The 20,176-nt window shown below is 35.9% G+C and overlaps 2 protein-coding genes across 2 annotated transcripts; one reads left to right on the top strand and one right to left on the bottom strand.

Annotated features, from left to right (window-relative positions):
- The first annotated feature begins 3,223 nt into the window (after window positions 1–3,223).
- On the top strand, window positions 3,224–6,653 carry LOC132175498 (uncharacterized). The gene is made up of 3 exons (XM_059587471.1): window positions 3,224–4,480; window positions 5,415–5,957; window positions 6,289–6,653. Exons 1-3 carry the CDS (start codon window positions 3,587–3,589, stop codon window positions 6,388–6,390), a joined length of 1,539 nt encoding a protein of 512 aa, XP_059443454.1. The 5' UTR covers window positions 3,224–3,586; the 3' UTR covers window positions 6,391–6,653.
- A 5,847-nt stretch (window positions 6,654–12,500) lies between these two features.
- On the bottom strand, window positions 12,501–19,468 carry LOC132175006 (mitochondrial import inner membrane translocase subunit TIM44-2-like). The gene is made up of 14 exons (XM_059586796.1): window positions 19,172–19,468; window positions 18,880–18,986; window positions 17,862–17,945; window positions 17,546–17,621; window positions 17,078–17,122; window positions 16,511–16,924; window positions 16,323–16,391; window positions 15,269–15,333; window positions 15,075–15,143; window positions 14,903–14,975; window positions 14,648–14,752; window positions 14,407–14,478; window positions 14,240–14,302; window positions 12,501–12,801 (listed from the first exon to the last, which is right to left on the bottom strand). Exons 1-14 carry the CDS (start codon window positions 19,385–19,387, stop codon window positions 12,670–12,672), a joined length of 1,590 nt encoding a protein of 529 aa, XP_059442779.1. The 5' UTR covers window positions 19,388–19,468; the 3' UTR covers window positions 12,501–12,669.
- Between the last annotated feature and the right edge of the window lie 708 nt (window positions 19,469–20,176).

Below are 20,176 nucleotides of genomic sequence, written 5' to 3'. Positions count from 1 at the left end.
TTAGATTCAGCTCATGTCATGATGAACGTTCGGGCAGAAGTTTACTTGGGTCCTTATAAGGGCATGGATTTTCAATAAATTTTCAAAGTTTTTAGTTCTATAATTGTTTGAGAGTTGCACGTTGATGTAATGCAATTGGCAAAGAGAATAGATTTAATAACAACCTTTATCTAATCAACTCCTTTAGATTAGGGCAAGCAATTTTTTATACGATCTGCGAACTTAACACAAAATTAAAGCCTTAGGGTTAAAGAGTTTAGCCCGTTTAATTCTATGGGCCAAGTTGTGATTGACCTATATAGTTTTATACGCATGTCTCGACATGACCTGAATGTGATACGCAATATAATGCCTGTCAATTTTTGACATGACCCATGAACTCGACACGAACTCAATATAAGATTAGAGGGTAATTAAGGTTGAGGAGTTTGACCCGTTTAATTAAGTAGATTAAGTTAAGGTTGATTTATATAATCTTATATCCATGCATTGACATGACCCAAACTCAACATGCAAACACGAATTAATACCTCTACTTTATATCCTTCAATGGAAAGCTACCACATTAGTTTGGAACACAATATTAATACTAAAAATGCGTGTTTATGGACCGTGCCAAATTGTGTCTCATATGGAAGCTTAGAACAATTGGGTGACAGCGCAGCCACCTTTACCCAAATAGTGGATTTTCATAGTGGGGCATACTCAATTTGGAGTGGTCGACTAGACGTGCATTTTTTGTAGGGATAAATGCAAAATTGGTCATTGTAGTTTGCCTAATTTACAAATCACTCCCTGTAGTTTAAAAAATAATTTATAGGTCCCTAGGGTAGGCCAAAATAATATTTTACTCATTGAACTCATTTTCCATTAAATAACTTAACAGAAACTGTTACACTGCAACATCACACCCAATAAAAATAAGACACGTGTTCTTTTTTAATTATGCTTTTAAAAAATGACAAATAAGATTTTTCACGTCATTTTGAGGCTCCAATACACACTCCACGTCAAATTAAATAAATGTAATCCCACTATATCCCCTGTGCCATCGTCGTCTTCATCTTCCCTAACTATTCTTATTGTCGTCTTCATATTCCGATGGGTGTAATCTTCGATCTGTGAGTTACTCTGAGATTTTTGGGTATATGCGTTTTTAGATTAGTATATTTTTTGGCAGTCTTTCTATAGAAATTCATATTTGTTTTTGGGTATCGAAGCATCTTCAAAAATTGTTTCCGGGCATCGGAAACAATCTATTCCTCTCTCTGTGTCTTTTTTTTCCGGAAGATAAAGACGACGGCGGCAAGAATTAGTGGGGAGGATGAAGATGACGGCATGAAGACAAAGATGAATATGACGGCAAGAATCATTGGGGAAGATAAAAATGAAGGCAAGAATCGTAGGGGAAGATGAAGACGATGGCGGCACATGAGATATAGATGGATTATGTTTCTTTAATTTGACGTGGAGTGTGTGTTGGAGCCTCAAAATGACGTGGAAAAGCTTATTTGTCATTTTTTAAAAGCATAATTAAAAAAGAACACATGTTTTATTTTTATTGGGTGTGATGTTGCAGTGTAACAATTTCTGTTAAGTTATTTAACGGAAAATGAGTTCAAGGAATAAAATGTTATTTTAGCCTACCTTAAGGGCCTATAAATTATTTTTTAAACCACATGGAGTGATTTGTAAATTAGGCCAATCACAAAGACCAATTTTGCATTTATCCCTTTTTTGTATTGTGTTCCAACACATCTCTCAATTAGAGGGCATAAAAGACCTAGTTTATACCATATCTTTATTGAAATTATTCTCATTGGCAAAGGCCTTTGATTTTTAGTTATACAATTTTTTTAAATAAATAAAAAATCTCTGTAAAACAGTAATTATAATTAAAATTGAAGGCAGCTTTTTTAAGGGTAAGCTTATACACCAGACTTCTCCCTTATCGATAAATCTCAATCTAGTTAATCCTAATTTTTAAAAATTAAATGTCATTGTATTTTATCAACTAAATTATTTAACACTTCTATAATAACAATCAAGTGACATATCTTATTAGAACATATTATTTTCACATGATTTAAAGAAAAAGATAAGATATCAATTAAAAAATTGAATTAAAACAATTTTCTTCGGCCAAATTTTATTTTAAAAAATTTGTCATTTATTTAATAAGAAATCTTATGATATATATTACATAGGCTAATGTGACAGCATCAACTCTTGAATTTTTTTTTTTTTTTTTAACAAAAATTAAATATAATATATAATACATCAACCTAATAAAATAAAAATATGATGAGAATATAATATATTTACTCTTATTTAATACATTAACTCTTTGGATTTCGTTAATAAATAAAAAAGCCATTCAAACTAATGCATTTAACGTAGTTAAGGATTGCATCATTAAAAAGTTGAATAATGGGAGCAGACAAATGTCATCGTTTCAACCACAACAATTAAGCATTAAATAAGATGCAATAAATATTAAATAATGCCACAAATTTACAAAAAAAAAAACATTTATTATGGGATATCGAAAAAAATCAATTAGAGAGATAAAAAACGACAGCGCAACGTAGTCAATTCCGTCCTGGTAAAGATCAGACGCGTCATGGACTCCCTCCTCCTCCAAGCCCGTCTTCATTCGTGGAAAGTTGAACCCTTCCTGGCCCACACGCCTCACTTAACAACTGTCAGATGTTTTTGTTTTTGGTTTTTTTTTTTTTATCATGGTTTGAGAGAGAGTTTTATTAGCATTTTATGAGTGATTTGAGTAATCTGCTATTAAATTTGTAGGATTATATAAATTTAATGATGGATTTGTAAAAAAATATGAATAAGAGATGGATTAAATATCTAACACTTTTCTTATTAAATTTGTAAGACTATATAAATATAATGATGAATTTGCAAAAAATATGGATAAGAGATGGATTAGATGTCTAACACTTTTCTTATTATAATACGTTTTAAATTGTATGTATATATATTTTTTTGAAATGTGTTTTGATATGATATAAAGTTGAAAGTAGTTTGAATATTTTATATTTTGAGTTGTTTATTAATATTATTTAAAAAAAAAATGAAATGGTTTTACCAAAAAGAAGCCTATTCTTCAATTTTGAGTATATATATAGAATCATAGTACAATAGTACATCAACATTGAATAGAACTGAGAAGCAAACAAAAATCAAAGATCACACCGACCGTCCAGAAAAAATCTCACTCACACGTTTAAAAAAGATCCAAGTGACCACATCCAAAAATCTCCCTCAAGATACCTCACCGGAAACAAAGAAAATTCCACACATATAAAAGACAAGTGTGTTTCCCAGTGTCATCTCTATTCGCTGGGAGGCTCTGCAACCTGGCACCTCTGCATGCTTTCTCTAACCTTTACCCCTCTCTGCTTTTCGTCTTCTTCTTCCTCACTCCCATTCCCATTTTCCCTTTCTGGGTCTTCCTGATTCTGATCGTTTAAATGAGATCTGGGTCTTCGCAATCTACTTTTCACTTCTCCAAACGCCCACATTGATTTTTGGTTTTTGTTTGGAGTTGTGAAGCACTGAGACTATGAAAGCCGGCCAGAAGGAGTTGGAGAAAGGGATTTGGGATCAGATGAGAAGCCCCTCCGTGGGGACACCCAAGGCCGGGTCGGGTCCGCAGAACCGAGCTTTACCGAAGATCCTCGTCTGGCTCATCCTCTCCGTTTCTGTCACCTACATGGTCTACACGCTCAAGCTCGTCTCAACCTCACGCGCTTGCGATGACGAGCCTTTTTCCAATCCCCGTCACCGACTCTCTTCTTCTTCTTCGTCTTCGGTGCCGAACACCACCGAGTCATCGTCGCCGTTGATTGAGGGTCACCGGAGAACGGAGCTCCGGAACGTGGTGTTCGGAATCGCAGCCTCCGCGAAGTTTTGGGAGAAGAGGAAGAACTATATCAAGCTCTGGTTCAAGCCCAAGGAAATGCGTGGCGTAGTGTGGCTGGACCGTCCGGTGAAGAGCTCCCTTGACAACGGCCTACCGCCGGTGAGGATCTCCGGTAACACGTCGCGGTTTTCGTACACGAACCGGCAGGGCCACCGGTCCGCGATTCGGATCTCGCGGATCGTGTCCGAGACGCTGCGTCTCGGGCTCGAGGACGTCCACTGGTTCGTGATGGGCGACGACGACACCGTTTTCGTCACCGAGAACTTGGTCCGGATTCTCCGAAAGTACGACCACAACCAGTTCTACTATATCGGAAGCTTATCGGAGAGCCACTTGCAGAACATATACTTCTCGTACGGCATGGCCTACGGCGGTGGAGGCTTCGCTCTCAGCTACCCATTAGCGAAAGCACTCGCCGGAATGCAGGACCGCTGCATACAGAGGTACCCAGGTCTGTACGGCTCCGATGATCGCATGCAGGCTTGCATGGCCGAACTCGGTGTCCCACTCACCAAAGAACTCGGCTTTCACCAGGTCCGTCGGTGCCATTTGTTTTTTTAACTATTGTTATTGCTTTTGCTTTTCTGGGTTTCGTTTCGGATCCTATCGCCGGTATTTCGTTTCTGGGTATTCGAGATTTCCGATATATCGGACTTTCTAGACCGTAAGTTTATTGGTGTATAGGAGCTTTGGGGGTCTGACATAAATGGGGTTGTTAGCTCTATCTTGTCCATTTCCTGGCTCGTCGGTGACGCGTTGGGACCCACGTGTTTAAAGGCGTTGGGACCCATATGTTCCAATTTGAAACCCACGAGCATTTTGTGGTTCGTTGAGATCATTTTCCTTTTATAGAATACTGTACATGGAGGGAGACTTTCTGAGCATACATACACATACAAAGCAGAAGAAGAAGAAGAAGAAGAAGGTCCAAGAGAGAGCTCGAAGAAGAAGGTCCAAGAGAGAGCATTGGGCTCAATTTTAATTTGAATTCTTCTAAACGAAAGATACTTTATTTGCAAATGCCCATTTGTTTGGAAATTGGAATCCTAGGCTGCCTGCTTTAAATGAATATGTTTAAGTTTGTTGGCAAGTACAAGGTTAAATACGCAAGGGAACTTAACAATGAGATTGAATAAGGAAGTTTGAAACACTTTTTCAAATCTGGAAATTTTTTGGCTTTGTAATTGAAGAAAATTTAATGGGTGCTCTCTATTGTAATTATGGAGACACGGGTCGAATTCAGGATTTCTGTTCTAATAGACAACATTGCCTTTTTAGGGTTAGCTTTCTGGCCTTGGAAGCAGGTGAGGGATGAGGATGGTGTTGCCCTAATTTCATTTCTACATTGTGTGTCTGATTTTATTGATTGATTGAGTGCTCCCAATTACCAAAGCAATTTGTAGTGCATTGTTGTGAAAGATCAACAGCACTGGTTCTAACACTTTCTGTTTGTGGTCAATGACAACAGTATGATGTTTACGGGAACTTGTTTGGGCTTCTTGCGGCGCATCCAGTGACGCCCTTGGTGTCGTTGCATCACCTCGATGTGGTTGAGCCCATCTTCCCCAATGTGACTCGGGTTCAAGCCCTCCAGCGGCTTACCGTGCCTATGAAGTTGGACTCTGCAGGGCTCATGCAGCAATCTATTTGCTACGACAAATCCAGGAGTTGGACTATTTCGGTTTCATGGGGCTTTGCTGTTCAAATATACCGGGGAGTCTTTTCACCCCGTGAGATAGAAATGCCTTCAAGGACATTCTTGAATTGGTACAGAAAGGCAGATTATACTGCCTACGCATTCAACACCCGTCCAGTTAGCCGAAACCCCTGCCAAAAGCCTTTTGTATTTTACTTGTCAAAGGCAAGATTAGATTCTTCAATAAACCAGACAGTGAGTGAATATCTTTGGCATCGCGTCTCTCACCCCTCGTGCAGGTGGAAGATGGCTGATCCTGCTAGTGTTGACAGAGTGGAGGTCTATAAGAAGCCCGACCCATATCTATGGGATAGAGTAAGTGGTTTCTTCAATCTCTCTTCCTTTGTTTTCAGACTGCCATTACTGAGGGTAAATTACCCATATACACACTACCTCCAAGTTTCACTTAGTTTTCAATTTGTTCATTTGAGTTCTGATTTTTGCATTAAAATGTTTGAAGTTTGTTTCAATTTCACCCCAATTTCTGAGGCCTATCAGTTGATTTGGATGCAACAAGTCCTTGTCACATAGGATGATCATGTTTTTTCATAACTAAACAGACCCTGTTGGAAAAATTCAGGAATTAAGAGGGAAAATATGAAGGAAAAATGTTTAATGTGGTTTCCTTTTGCTTGGTTTCTGGCAGTCTCCACGAAGAAACTGTTGCAGAGTCATGAAATCACAGAAGAAAGGCACCATGGTGATAGGTGTGGGTGTATGCAGGGAAGGTGAAATCAATGAAGTATAGCCATAATTGTTCAATCTTCAGGCTGGGAGCTTCTTCTCATCTTGGTTTTCTTCATCCTCTTCTCTAATTCTTAGTCTATTTCTTTAATTGTTCTCCACGCTCCTCCAAAATTTTTATTGTACAAAAATTGTAGTTCATACATTTTGTAGAAGGCTGAGCAATTGAGAATTTTGTACTTGTTGGCTTCTAAATGGGAGTCTTGAGGTGTGACCTGGGCGGGACATAAAAGAAATAGACTCTTGTCAAACCATGTTGACGATTTATTTATTTTTTTTCCAGTTTTTAGCAAATAACCTTCTTAAAGATCCAAGTACAATAAGGCACAAATCCTTATTATAACATCATACTAGCAAAAATAATGTTGGTAGAGAACATAATCAACTGAAAATAGGCCAATGGATTAGTCGAATAGAAGGACAGCCGGCCGGCAAGAGATTTGATAGTGATTTGATGCTGAAAGCAGTGGCACCGCTGTTAGAGGGGGGGCTCGCCATTGGACTGTTGGAGACAAAAATGGCTACTGCGGGGGTGAGCAAGATGAATTAGTTTATTGCAATGGATCTGAGCAAAAGGAAAAGAAAGGAATATATATATATATATATATATATATATATTCACTTTATTTCCCACCATTCATAAAGAAGGCAGTTATTTATCAAAAAGATCCCATAGTGTAAGGGAGGAGGACAATGAGACATGAAAGAGGGCTAGATCTAGGGGAGGGAAGGAGAAGCAAGATGGAGAGGAGGTGGAGAGTAGCGGCAAAAGGGGATGAAAGGAGGGAATAGGATTGTGAGAGTGGGGTGGGTATCGGTTGGTGTTGGTAAGAGTATTTTTGGCTACTGAACTATGGCCGACTTCATACCAACAAGGAATATTTTTTACTTTTTTGATTAATCAGTTAGTCAGTTAATGCGGTTGGTTAATTGTTGGTTACAAGTTTTTATATTTTCATTTATCAACTCTTTTGCAACTATAATATAATTAGTAAAGTCCATGTTTTATAAATGAAAAGAAAAAGTAAATTAATAGAACATAGACCAAAAGGACAATTAAAAATCAGCAAGACAAAAAAAAAAAAAAAGGAAGCTTATCAGATAAAATTCAAATTTCGTTTGAAAAATTGGTTAATTGATGAAAAAATTATACTGCGTCCAAAGTTAGTTGCCGGTCCGTGACAAATCAATGGCAGTTGATAGGCAATAGACAATTAATTTGCCAACCTCTAAGAGTGTGGTGGGACAAGAAGTAGGAATTGAGAGAGAAGAGGTGGGGAGGATAAAAGGGGTGAAATGGAACAAAATACAAGATAAATGGTACAAGGTGCCGCTCCTCCTAGCCGGCCGATGATTTCAAATTTAAACTATGTCTTTTTATTTGTCTTTTGTAAATAAAAATATTGACAATCAACTCAAACACAAAACATTTATGAGTATTTACTTATACAAGAGTAATTTTATGCCAACTTTTATCTCTCTCTCTATATATATATATATAAAAGTGGACAGGTAAAGGAAAAAACTTGCCCCTCTTAAAAAAATATAAAAAAGATTTTAACTTTTTGTATTTTTTTTTTAAAAAGAAAAATTACCCTTTCAAAACACATTAACTAATAGAGTCATTGCCTAAATAGTTATACTTCTTAAATAGTATCAAACAACATTTTTAAAGCCAATAAAAAAAATAAATAAATAAATAAAAGGAAAAAGAAAACGAATTAGTTGTACTTCTTTCTATTGTTTTTTCACCTCTTATTTCTCACCAAGTTAGCTGGCCCTGGCCAATTTTAACAGTGTCAAATATCATCCTCAGCAAGGTCAAAACCATGCTACTTTTGGCAAAACTTTATGAGAAATGTTATAAATCATATTTTAATTATACTTTCACCCCATTTTATTGATGTGGTATTCTTAAATTTTTATTTATTATTATTTTTTTAAAATAAGGGTTAATTGGCAATGTTACATTAGAAAAAAGAAATAAAAGTGTGGTGTATAGCACTACTCAAATTTTAATATTTAGTCGAAGAGAAATGCTACATATTACACCCCATCTCACTAGGCTAATGTGACAATACTCATCAGCTCTTAATTAATTAATTTATTTTTGTAAAACAAAACTGATCCAACGACTGATAAATGCTGCAATATCAATCCAATCAAATAAAAGTGAGATAAGAGTCTAATATTTAACATTACTTGAATTGAATAAGTGTGCCAAAAGTGGGTCCGAAGGCATCCCTAATTTCTTGCTCTAAATAAAAATCTGCTCTATAGAGTCCAAGGGGTCTGGCTGGCCCTGCTTCAGAGGCAACCTGATGAGGGCTTAGATTTTCTAATAATGGTCCCTTGGCTTATTGATGATGAACTAGGTCTTCACTAAAAGAAAACAACATAAAATAGCTTTAAATCCTTGGATGATTTTGACACCCAAGCAAGATGACAATGATGTCTCACTTAACATGAGACCTAAACTTCACCTATTCATTGCACACTCACATATATAAAATCAGCTATTTTTTTGGGACAGTCAGTTATTTATCTTGGTATTAGAATAAATGCTCAGTAGATGGTATTAAAAAATGTATATATTTATTGAGATCATGCAAGATTGAACATGTTAAAAGAGATGCAAATTTAGTAGCTCACGGTTTGAATAGAGAAGCCATTAAGTATGTCATAGATAGTGTTTGGCTTGAGAAAATTCTAAATTGTATATATGGTTTTGTAATCGGTGAGCAAACTGCCATTGGTTGATCTTTTTATTCATTAATGAAGAATATACTTACTAAAGAAAATGTTCTGGGTTCGATCTTTTTGAATTTTTTTTTTGTCATTCAATTTTCATGGTCCTCGCTTATTAAAAAAGAGTATTAAAATATTAATTATATATATATAACTTTTAAGACAATTAATGATTTAACATTATTTGTTTATTTGAAAAGGTTGCCTTCTTCTGGACAGGTGCATCTAGGGTTTGTTGGATTGTGTTGGGATTATTGTACTTCAATTTGAAAACCCGTGATTATTAGATTAGCATTAACAAGAACCTCGTCTCATTTCATGTTCATTTCTTTTAATACTATATATATATATATATATATATATATATATATATATATATATATATATATATTACTGTGGGTGCGTGAATGTTTTTGAGAAACCCAGATAAAATAATGTAGATTGACACTAAAATAAACTATTCAATGGCCAATATATGGAAGACCATTAATTAGTTCTAAATTCATGTCAGCTTCAACGTCCAGTGATGTCCTGTCCCCTTCTCTTTAATTTTGATTTTGGGATTGTGGTATAATGTTAGTGGGGCTCAATTTAAGGTAATTGGGTCAAATTAGTACGAGAGCGGGCGCCACGTTATGTGTTTGAATCTCGAGAAAACAACTTATTAAAAAGTTTACTTGTGAAAAGGGTCAGTGTAGCCCAAGTGAAACCCTGCTATAAAGCGGGGGCATTGTAGATGTCAATACGAAAGTGTGTGACGGATCGTTATGATCGTGATATGATCCAATTTAGGGTAAAAAGGGCAAATCGGGCCAAGCTTAATATGTAATAGATTCAAAGACTTGACTTTTCACATTATGAAGCTTTTGGAGTTAGGTACCTATTAGATTGCATGCCTTAAACTAATCTTCATTATCCTTATGTTATAAAAATATGTATAGCAATGGATGGAATTGAGGCCTTGGTTAATCTTCATTAGAAGGTGGTGGTGCTAAAAAAAAAAGTTTTGAGAAGTTAACCTAACAATTATACCAATTTGTAATAAATTACAAGTGATATAAAAATATTATCAGAGCTCTCTATCGTACGCACAAATAACAAATAGAATCCCGCACCAAATTTTTGCTTTTTTTTTTAATAGAAATCATCAAATGCTACATCAACGTTAATTAAATTATAACACGTTACTAATTATTTGACGTTCTTTGCTAAAAAAATTAGATAAAAAATTAATAAATTAACCTATTTGTTATTTTTGCGCATCAAATAAAACTCTCATGACATTTTCATAGCACAAAGATTACTTGCAAAAAGTAGGGATTTTTCTGAAGATGTGGAGAAACATTTGAAAGAAGAAATGCATGAACAGAATCCGACCAAAGTCACATCTATCACTCAGAGACATAAAGTAGAGGCCCAGATTTCATTTCAAGGTAAACGTCAACGGTCATAATTTAATACACAGTAGTCCATGATATAACACCCCACCGGCCCGGCGGCCCACCCCACCCCACCAAGGGGAATTCACTTCATTTTTGTGGCATTTTTTGACCTTTTAAAACAGCATACGAGGAAATCTGTATGAATCTTGTGCATCTATGTACCTTCTACCTTCTGCAAATTCATGGATAAGATCGACCAAAAGAACAGTAAATGACAATAATAATAATAAGAAAAAGAGCAACGAAAAGTGTCGGTGTATAGAGTATAGACAATGCTGAGGTCACAGAAAGGACACTCATAGCAGTGATATGGGTATCCAATCCATCCATTTATTATTCTTAAATAGGGTTAAAATAAATTTATATTGAGAAGTCTGCCGCGGGCTTATTAAAATTGGCTTATATAATTTTATATTTATATTTTGATAAATTTAAACTCGACATGCGATATTTAAAGATATTAATCATAAATTTTACATAATCAATGCTTTAAAATAATCGCATGTCGAGTTTAAAAAGCTTTTCACTCTATGCTTTAAAATAATCAAAACTCAATATGCGAACACGAATTGTATCTCTCTTTGCCTAAAGTATGGGAAAACTACATTTTTTGTCTCATGAACTATAACACATTTTCACTTTGACCCTATGAATTACCAATTGTGTGACCCGACCTCATGAACTACCATTTTGTACCCAAAACCCTCTTTCTGTCAATTAAAGGCCCCTTTCGCCAGTTAAATACGTTAATTCAGACGGTCAAAGTGACAATGCGTTGTAGTTCATGGAGGCAAAGTAATAATGCATTGTAATTCATGAGAGTAAAGTGACAATGCATTGTAGTTCATATGGATAAAGTAACAATAAATTATAATTTATAAGGACAAAATGACAGATAAATCATCTGAATTAACGACTTTTAACTCGTGAAATGAGCCTTTAATTGATCAAAAAAAAAAAAAATTTGAACACAATCACGGTTGAGTAGTTCATAGGCCCAAAAAAAAGTATTGTACTAGTCCAACCAAAAGTATTGTACTAGTCCAATGATTTAGTGGCATGCTTGTGTCCATTGAAAAAAGTGGCGTTGGTTTTTGAACATTAGGTGGGATACACAACAGTAGTTCATGAAATCAGATCTCACACTTGGTAGTTCATAGAGGCCCCGCCCATGTATTGTACTAGTCCAATGATTTAGTGGCATGACTGTGTCCATTGAAAAAAGTGGCGTTGGTTTTTGAACATTTTCTTCAAAGTGGGTGAGACAAGTGGGCTCCAGTTAGCAGCAGATTGTTTCAATTAGGACCCACCCGGAGGCCGGAAATGAAGGTTCCTCTCGTTTCTCGAGGTGTAATGCCGTGGGCTCCACGCTCCTGGTCCGTGGTCCATATTTTGCCCATTGCTTCACCAGAGGACCACTAATGCTTCATTATTACACCGCCATACTCCACCTCAAGTAGCAGTACAAATAATTATGTGCGACGACCCCCCTTTCCAAGAGGAGAATTAGGTCATCTTAATGTGCCTGGAATGATTCATACTTCAAGATCAGCTGCCTCCCAAGTGCATTAAATTATCATGGGTTGAGAGGGGTGTTTTCGGAGACGCGAACACAAAATAATGCATGGCTATCATTAGCTCGTGTTATGAAGTGTCGGGTCAAATCATGCAACAAGCAAAATCCTTGCATTTGCATTTAGTTGCAACACATGCTACAACGGCCGAGACAAAGGATCGATATGGTTCCAGTTTTAATAAAAAGCTTTTTATGCTTTAAATGTGTATGCCTCAGAAAAAATAATAAAGAAAAAAGAAGGATGTGTTAAACTGTGTCCATTTCAGATTTGTATAGGTTAACCTTCTATTTGGTGGTACATATTTCATCTATTACAAATTAAATATTTCTGAGATTGACAAACAAATCTCTCTCAAATGAATGAACAGTGCATTGTACCTCTTTTCTTTATTCAGTAAAAAATAAATAAGAAATACCTACTAACAAGTGTTTCCCTGGAATGAAACAAAACCCAGGCCAATTTGTACCCCAAAAATAAGGGGGGAGTACAACATGCATCAACAAAATGAGACTGCAACTAGATTAGGGCTAGGACTCCAAATTGTTGCATTTCTCTTAGCCTCCATATTGGGTAGAGAGCACCATCTCCAAGTTCTTCTGCATCTACTAGTTGCATTGCCCAAGCATAGTATACAGTGTGGATTGTATCCTAGAAATATCACAAAATATGACAGGATGTTTAGTAGCATTGAAATTTCTTACGGGCATGGCCATCGCGGTATAATAATAAGATGTTATAATTCCTTGAATGCAATGCTTAGAGATGCGTCTATATGATCATATAAGCATAGCTAAGCTAATTTCTACACAATAACATGGTACATATGTTGAAGGATACGACTAGTGTTGCTTTGTATTAGTTTCCAGAGTCTGATATTCCACATGAATTACATACCAACTTGCACTCCTCAATTCACCCAAACATGCTTAGGACTGATACGACCCGCAAACCCAACACAAAATTAATGGGCTAAAGTTGAGAAGTCTGATATGTTTTAATTAAATGGGTTAGGTTAAAGTTGACTTATATAGTCTTATACCCATATTTCAACAAGACCCGAATCCAACACACAATATTTACGACTGACAATTTTTGACACAATCTGTGAATCTAATACGAAATAAGCGGTTTAGGGTTGAAGGGACTTGCACGTATAATTAAATGGTCAGGTTAGAGTTGACTTATATAGTTTTATATTCATGCCTCGACACAATTCGAACATGATGCGAATACGAATTGCCACCTCTTAACATGCTCATGTTAACACAAGGAGACATGGATTGCTACTCGACACTCCAAATGGTGCAAATCCATGGAAAACATATCAATGAGGCTCTTAAACATGTAATAGAACTCAAAAGCCATACTGAAGCCATGGACATTGACCAGAACTCAATAGACATACCCGAAACCATGATTTCTTAAACGGATATCCACTTTATTGATGTTAACTATTATGATCACACAAGTTCAGTTTGTCTGTCACTTTTCCAGCTTGCACAACAATCTCGTAAAACCATTCAATATGTTATATATTCATCACAAATGAACAGCAAGGTTCAAAGTTTTAATATTGACAAAAAAAGAAGAAAAAACTCAGCCAAGATACAAGAAACAGACATGTAAAACTTCAAAAATACTTTCAAATCAAAGACCGATCTCAAATGATTGAGCTACCGCATAGACTTATGAGTTATGACCTTGCATTATTCCTTTGATTGTTGGATGCGCTTAAGTGGGTTTTTTTTTTTTTTTTTTTTCAGTTTTTGAAGTGGGCATTGGACAACAATATAATGTTCCTCCACTGAATAACGGGCACAAGATCCCGATGTACATCATAATATTAAAATTTTAAGTTCGTAAAATCTAGACAAACAAACATTTTTCAAAAAAAATTCAAGCTGAAGAATCAACATAAGCTACTTTTTGAAGTTCAAGTTGTTCTGGTCATTATTAGACATAAATTTTACACCTATATAATGGTAGATAATAATACCAATGCTAAGGGAACCATGAATATCGCTTTTAAGTTTGAAGTTGCACTTTTGGCCAACATAATGCTTGGGAAAAAAAAAACATGTTTTACCTGGCCCCCTTCTATTATTGAACCATGTCTATCACGTACACAATAGACCTGCTGTGTTTGGAACTGTGACGATTCCACAGAAGAGATCATCAATGTCAGAAATTGTGTGCACAAGAGAAGTGCTAAAGATGCTTGCTATCAAGTTCAAAGAAAAAGGAAATGCATACCACAAAGATTATAATGGGAGAATTTCCCATCATTTTGGTCTCTTTAACTTCAACATCTGATATATGTAGAATCTGCATTAAGAAAAGCAGATTCATCCCCATTTCTTTTATATTTTTTGCATATTATAACACAATGCAACCCAATTTGGGCAGAAACAGTCATAGACCTTTGTTTATGCATTAAACTTGAACAAAAGCTAAGAAACAGCGTGATAGACTTGAGGAAAGTGAAATTTCTTACCTTGTTATCAAAAAAGATGCCATTGCTTTGATAAGCCTTATACTCAGCTTTACACCGCTCTATCACTTCAGGGCCACAATACTTCTGAAGAGTTTCGACATCTGCCTGTAAACATAAACCATTGATAATTTGATACATACAAGAAACTCCAATGCACTCACATGAACCACATATCTTGGAAAGAAATGTGATAGAAAAGGACAGAATAGAAGGGCAACGCCATTCCAAATTTCCTAAAGAAGCTCAGCACCTCACCTTCATGTAAGCATGGAGGACTGGCCTGGTCGCTTCCTGAACTTCTGCCACAAACTCTGGTAAGGAGAAAGATCTAATCCACACAAATATTATAGAAAGTGAAAAAAGTTAAAAGTTGTTAAAATAGGAAATTCAAATTCTGAGACAAAAACCAGCAGAAACATGAACATACGGATCTCGTTGCCGTATTTCCTTGACTGATATTGCAGCATCTGTTTCTTGAAAGATACTTTCATTGAGACTGTCGAACAGAAGACGGTCAAATTAGCACTAAGAATACCACATGAAATAACTCTTTTACGTACCCTTACAATTTATAAATCATTAGTAGAACAAGGGGAAAAATATCAAGGCAGAAAAGCATACTCCTGAATTTTGTGAACAATGGGGTTATCACTTGTCTCCCATCTTTCCCGCACATCTTCTGCAATCTGCCAATTCCAACCCAGACAAAATTTACAGCACATTGCAAGCGGTTGAGTATTAAGAAAGCTAACATCAATTATAAGGAATATTAAAACTGAATAACATGTCATTGTCAGTGATTAAATTATTAAATGTCAATTAGAATTTAAAATGCATAACATTACAAATTCAAGAAGGATATAGTACTTCAACCCTTCCCTTATGGTTAGACCAATTTGAATAAATTTAAATACCAAGGAAAAAAAAAAATTGGAATAAAAGATAAGCAATTATTGTCAGTTACAGTAGACACTAAGCAACAAAAAGCAATAAACAAGAAAACAGGGTAAGCATATGGCATTGGCACTGAGAAAACCATAATTGAAGATTGCATTTTATAGATTAAATTTTCCTTCTTTGTAAGGTCTCTGAAAATTTAAATACTAGCTTCAAAAAATAACCAGGTACATGTTTACTTCTGTACAAGATGTCCATAAATTGTAGTTAGGCATTCTTTTTTGTTTTTTTTTTTGATAAGTAATAAGAAGTTTTATTAAAGAAGGAGAAAAGCGAGAGGCGTCCCTAATTACACACAGCGTATACAAAGGGGGCCAAAGCGAACCCAAAGAAAAACCCCAGCACACCCACCCAGAAAAACCAAAAAACCACCCAAAAACCCTCAAACAAACACACCAACGCAAAGCCCACTAACCAAACACCCTCATCCCTTCACAAAAGAGTTCATCAATTGAAATCAGCAGTGCAACAGAAAAGGGAGATAGAGACCCCCATTTCAACCCCATTCTTATTTAGAACACATCAGACTTGTCTTGCCACTAAGTGGCATCTGATTTTTGTTCAAACCCTAAGCATGGGCATACATGGCATTTAATGACTAGAGCTATTTCAAGAAAAAAAAAGTTGCAGTAGAAACAAGAAAACCAAGCAGAACGGGTTAGCATTTCAACTAGACAAACTGGCAAATGAAATGAAACAATATTATATTGAAAAATACCTCCTGACTCTTTGTGACAACAGGTTCGCTAAACCCGCTGATACGCTTGAATGTAGGATTACCATGAAGCTTAGGGGAGAAAAAAGAAAAGAAAAAATCTATTTCAGATGAGAGACAAGAAATTATATATAAAATAGATAGAACTTCTATGATCTTCGAAGTAGAGTTGGCAACAAGGATAAATTTACCTTCTCTTTGAATGCCTCCCACTTTTTACTCCATGGGGACTGCTTTGTGGGTACAATGACGATATCAGTTTTTGTACTTCTTTCACCTGTTGATGTGGAAGGATTATGTTGCAGGTGTTTTTTCTTACTTGTCGTACCACTTAATTCATCTCTTACAATATCATATCCCTTCTTTGCTAAGTCAGTGATCTTTGCTTCCTTTAATTTCTGGAATGCCAAAGAAACCTTCTGGGAAGGAAGACTGGACTTAAATTTGCTAAACAAAGTTTCTGCAGTTTCACCAGATGCAGACTGCTGATAATTCTCTTCTCCAGATGAGGCCTTGCTTCCATCTTTCACATTGGAGCCATCATTGGCTGAAGTACCACTAAATTCAGAAGACTCTTGCTTACCAACCCCCAAAGTTTCTTTGACCTAATCGCATAAGACAGTAAATAACTAGTATATTATCATCATTCAACACAAAAAAAAAAAAAAAAAAAAAAAAAGTACTATCATCACTCATCAATGAAAAATATGTAGAGCAGTACATCACTGATGAACTGAAATTATAGACAGAAAGCACACCTCCTCTGTTGCAGCTGAAATCTTCTCTTTCATGTTGGCAGAAACCTAAAAACAACAACAATATCATGAATAATACTTCACTAATATAGATGAAAGTCACTTTTGATGCTTAACAAGGGCCCTGTTAAGGACCCTCAGCAAAGTATTGGCAGCAACAACTGCTGCAGATCTTGGAAGACGAGTACCAAAGATACACCTATAATTTTTCCAAGATGGATCCTAAGACCCACCATACAAGCTAAACACAACCTCTACACATATTTGAAGACACCGCTGATGATGAAATTACAAATGCAAGCAAAAGCACACAAACAAATTCACTGGAGACCAGAACCATGTGTTGCAGAACATCAGATGGAAGCATCAGGAAAATTTATATGATACAACTAATAGAATGTATTCAGAAGTGTGCGCTGTTATCTGTAAATTCTTTCTTTCTTTCTGCAATATAATATATTTAAATCAAACCTTTTTAGCCGTTGCTTCAGCCTCCGTCCACACACCATCCACATGCTTGTACAGTTGCTCAGTTGTCTGCTTTGTTCTGCATTCGCCATTTCACCATCTCAATCCCACCATTGAAGTGTCACTAAGCCTTGACATACAAAAGTATGTCTCAGCCGAATAACTAATAAAGCTATTTTTTTTTTTTTTTGTTGATAAATAATGTATATTCAAACAACCAATAGAGGGGCGCAACCCATGTACACATGAAGTATACAAGAGAGTAATTGTTGACCCCTTTTAGCTCATTACACAAGTCATTAGGTAATTACAATATTACCTATTTTTCAGATCTTCTTTGACCCCTTTTAGCTCTTCTGCTTTCTCTTTCAGCTCCTTGAGTGACTGTTGGAATTCTGGATTTCTGCATCCAACAGAGTGACAAGTATAAAGTCCCGCACTGAAGATCACAAACGGAGTTTAAAGAAGACATGAAAGATAAAGTGTTGATATAAGTAAAAACTTGTTTGCTTCAGCTTCAAAATCAGAATGGGGACTTGAGCCACTGTCATCCAGAATCTCAACAAATACTTATATCTCCAAATCCTAAATTTCAACTTAACTACAAAAGAAGTAACATTCTAAGCATATAACACTATTACCTAACCTAAGACATATATAAAGTCCCACACTAAATATCACAAACAGAGTTTAAAGAAGACATGAATGATAAAGTGTTGATATAAGTAAAAACTTGTTCGCTTCAGCTTCAAAATCAGAATGGGAACTTGAGCCACTGTCATTCAGAAACTCAACAAATACTTATATCTCCAAAACCTAAATTTCAACATAACTGCAAAAGTAGTAACATTCTACGCATATTAACATTATTACCTAGCCTAAGATATCTCTCTGCCTATTCCAACAACAGAATCCCTTGTTGGTCATTACTCAATCAAAGCAATAGAAAAGATTTTATGTTCAGATGAAATAAACAAAAAAGTCATGCCAGGCTCAGTCAGACTTCATTGTTCATCCATTCTTAAACAACTAAAAAAATCTAGATATCAAAGTTATACTTTATTTCTGTTTCCAATATCATTTTTCATGCAGCGAAATAAAGCAAACATACATACAAAAGAAAACTCAGGGACAAGCATAAATGATGAACAAGAAGAGGCAACCCAATAGAGACCCGGTTAAAAAGTCATCGTCTACTTATTAGCACATACATATTACCCCCCTAAAACAATGATCAGCGACCAAACAAAGCATAAACCTTACAATATAACATTGGTTATCCATAACTGTACAGAGAGCAAGCTTAAAAGGAACTGAACAAACAATACAAAAAACACCTGTTAGCTTCGCCTTTCATTTTTTCTGAAAACTCATTGAAGACACTGAAACGGCGATTCCCGGCACACCCATTAGCAGAAAGCAATCGTAAACTCGAACTTGAAGACTGCCACATCATTAATAAAAAAAATAAATAAATAAAAATCACGAAAACAAAAACCCTTAATACAAAACCCCCAGTTCTCCAAGTTTGAAACAAAAGCAAACAAATACAAATTCATCAAATTTAAAAAAAGTTAAACAAAAAGAAAAATTATAAAAGAACCAACAAACTATGCCCACAAAAAATACCTGAGCTGAAGCACCAAAAACCCTCATGTTATTGCAAAAATCAGAGGGTCTGTTACTGTTTTGTTTAACACAACTGGGATTTTTTAAAAGACGCGGACTCGCACGAGAAGCAGTGGAAATGAACGAAGACGCATAATGGTTTTGAAAATAGCATCTCTTCCATTGATACGACAAGTGCTTGAGCTTCGATTGGTGAATTCGTCCCCAATACGCCATTTTTTCTACTTGGAGGATTGTCGCATTATCCGCTGTGAAATTTGTTCAGAGAGAGAGAGAGAGATTTGGGTATGAAAAACCCTAATCAGACAATGGAACAGATTGGTGAGCAAGAAATCCTATGGGAACTGAACCGGGCCTGCACGACAAAAAGAAGTAATGGGCCGATTTATGGCCCATACCTTTGTTTACAAGATGTAATCATAGATCCATATCTTCACTTCTCAATTGGGTACATACCGGGCCTAGCACATTTTAGAATAAACCTCTCAACCCCAAATCAAGGTTGCGCAGCTCAATGGGTCGATGGATTGGTGTGGCCGCAAGGTGGTGGCTCGGTGGCAATCGGAGAAGACGGTGCTTTCTGGGTGGTGGGTTGACGACGGAGATGGCAATACAAAATTAAAAATACAAAATCCCCTGCTGGCCTAGCTACCCCGTGTATTTATCCTAAAAACATAAAAAAGTAAAAAGCATTTCAGGGGTGTTAATTAATTGATCAATTGATAAAAGTTGTCATCGACATATAAGAGACTTAAAATCGAATTCTGCGTACATCTAAGAAAGCATTTAATTAGCTGGGGGCTATGCCTCATGGAACAACGGCCACTAATTCGAATTACCTTCTCAACTTTTTTTTTTTAAATCACCTTCTAAATTTTTCCTCCTCTTTTGTAGATATGTAAAAAAAAAAAAGAAAAAAAAAGCATTTAAAAGAAAGGAGGGGATTAGTACCTCTTGGTGTGTAATCTAAAGGCCTAATGAGTATTCAATGGGAAGGAAAAAAAA

Source organism: Corylus avellana, chromosome ca3 (assembly GCF_901000735.1).
Source record: "Corylus avellana chromosome ca3, CavTom2PMs-1.0".
In the NCBI taxonomy this organism is placed as follows: Eukaryota; Viridiplantae; Streptophyta; class Magnoliopsida; order Fagales; family Betulaceae; genus Corylus; species Corylus avellana.
This window is presented reverse-complemented; position numbering and strand designations above follow the sequence as displayed.

What these genes read in the sequence shown, in the direction of transcription:
- LOC132175498 (XM_059587471.1), top strand. Translation starts at nt 3,587, where the DNA reads ATGAAAGCCGGCCAGAAGGAGTTGGAGAAAGGGATTTGGGATCAGATG. An exon ending in AAGAACTCGGCTTTCACCAG is followed by an intron (nt 4,481 to 5,414) that starts GTCCGTCGGTGC and finishes CAATGACAACAG; the next exon opens with TATGATGTTTACGGGAACTT. An exon ending in ACCCATATCTATGGGATAGA is followed by an intron (nt 5,958 to 6,288) that starts GTAAGTGGTTTC and finishes GGTTTCTGGCAG; the next exon opens with TCTCCACGAAGAAACTGTTG.
- LOC132175006 (XM_059586796.1), bottom strand. Translation starts at nt 19,387, where the DNA reads ATGGCGTATTGGGGACGAATTCACCAATCGAAGCTCAAGCACTTGTCG. An exon ending in ATGAAAGGCGAAGCTAACAG is followed by an intron (nt 17,946 to 18,879) that starts GTGTTTTTTGTA and finishes TGTTGGATGCAG; the next exon opens with AAATCCAGAATTCCAACAGT. An exon ending in GCATCTTTTTTGATAACAAG is followed by an intron (nt 14,479 to 14,647) that starts GTAAGAAATTTC and finishes TTCTTAATGCAG; the next exon opens with ATTCTACATATATCAGATGT.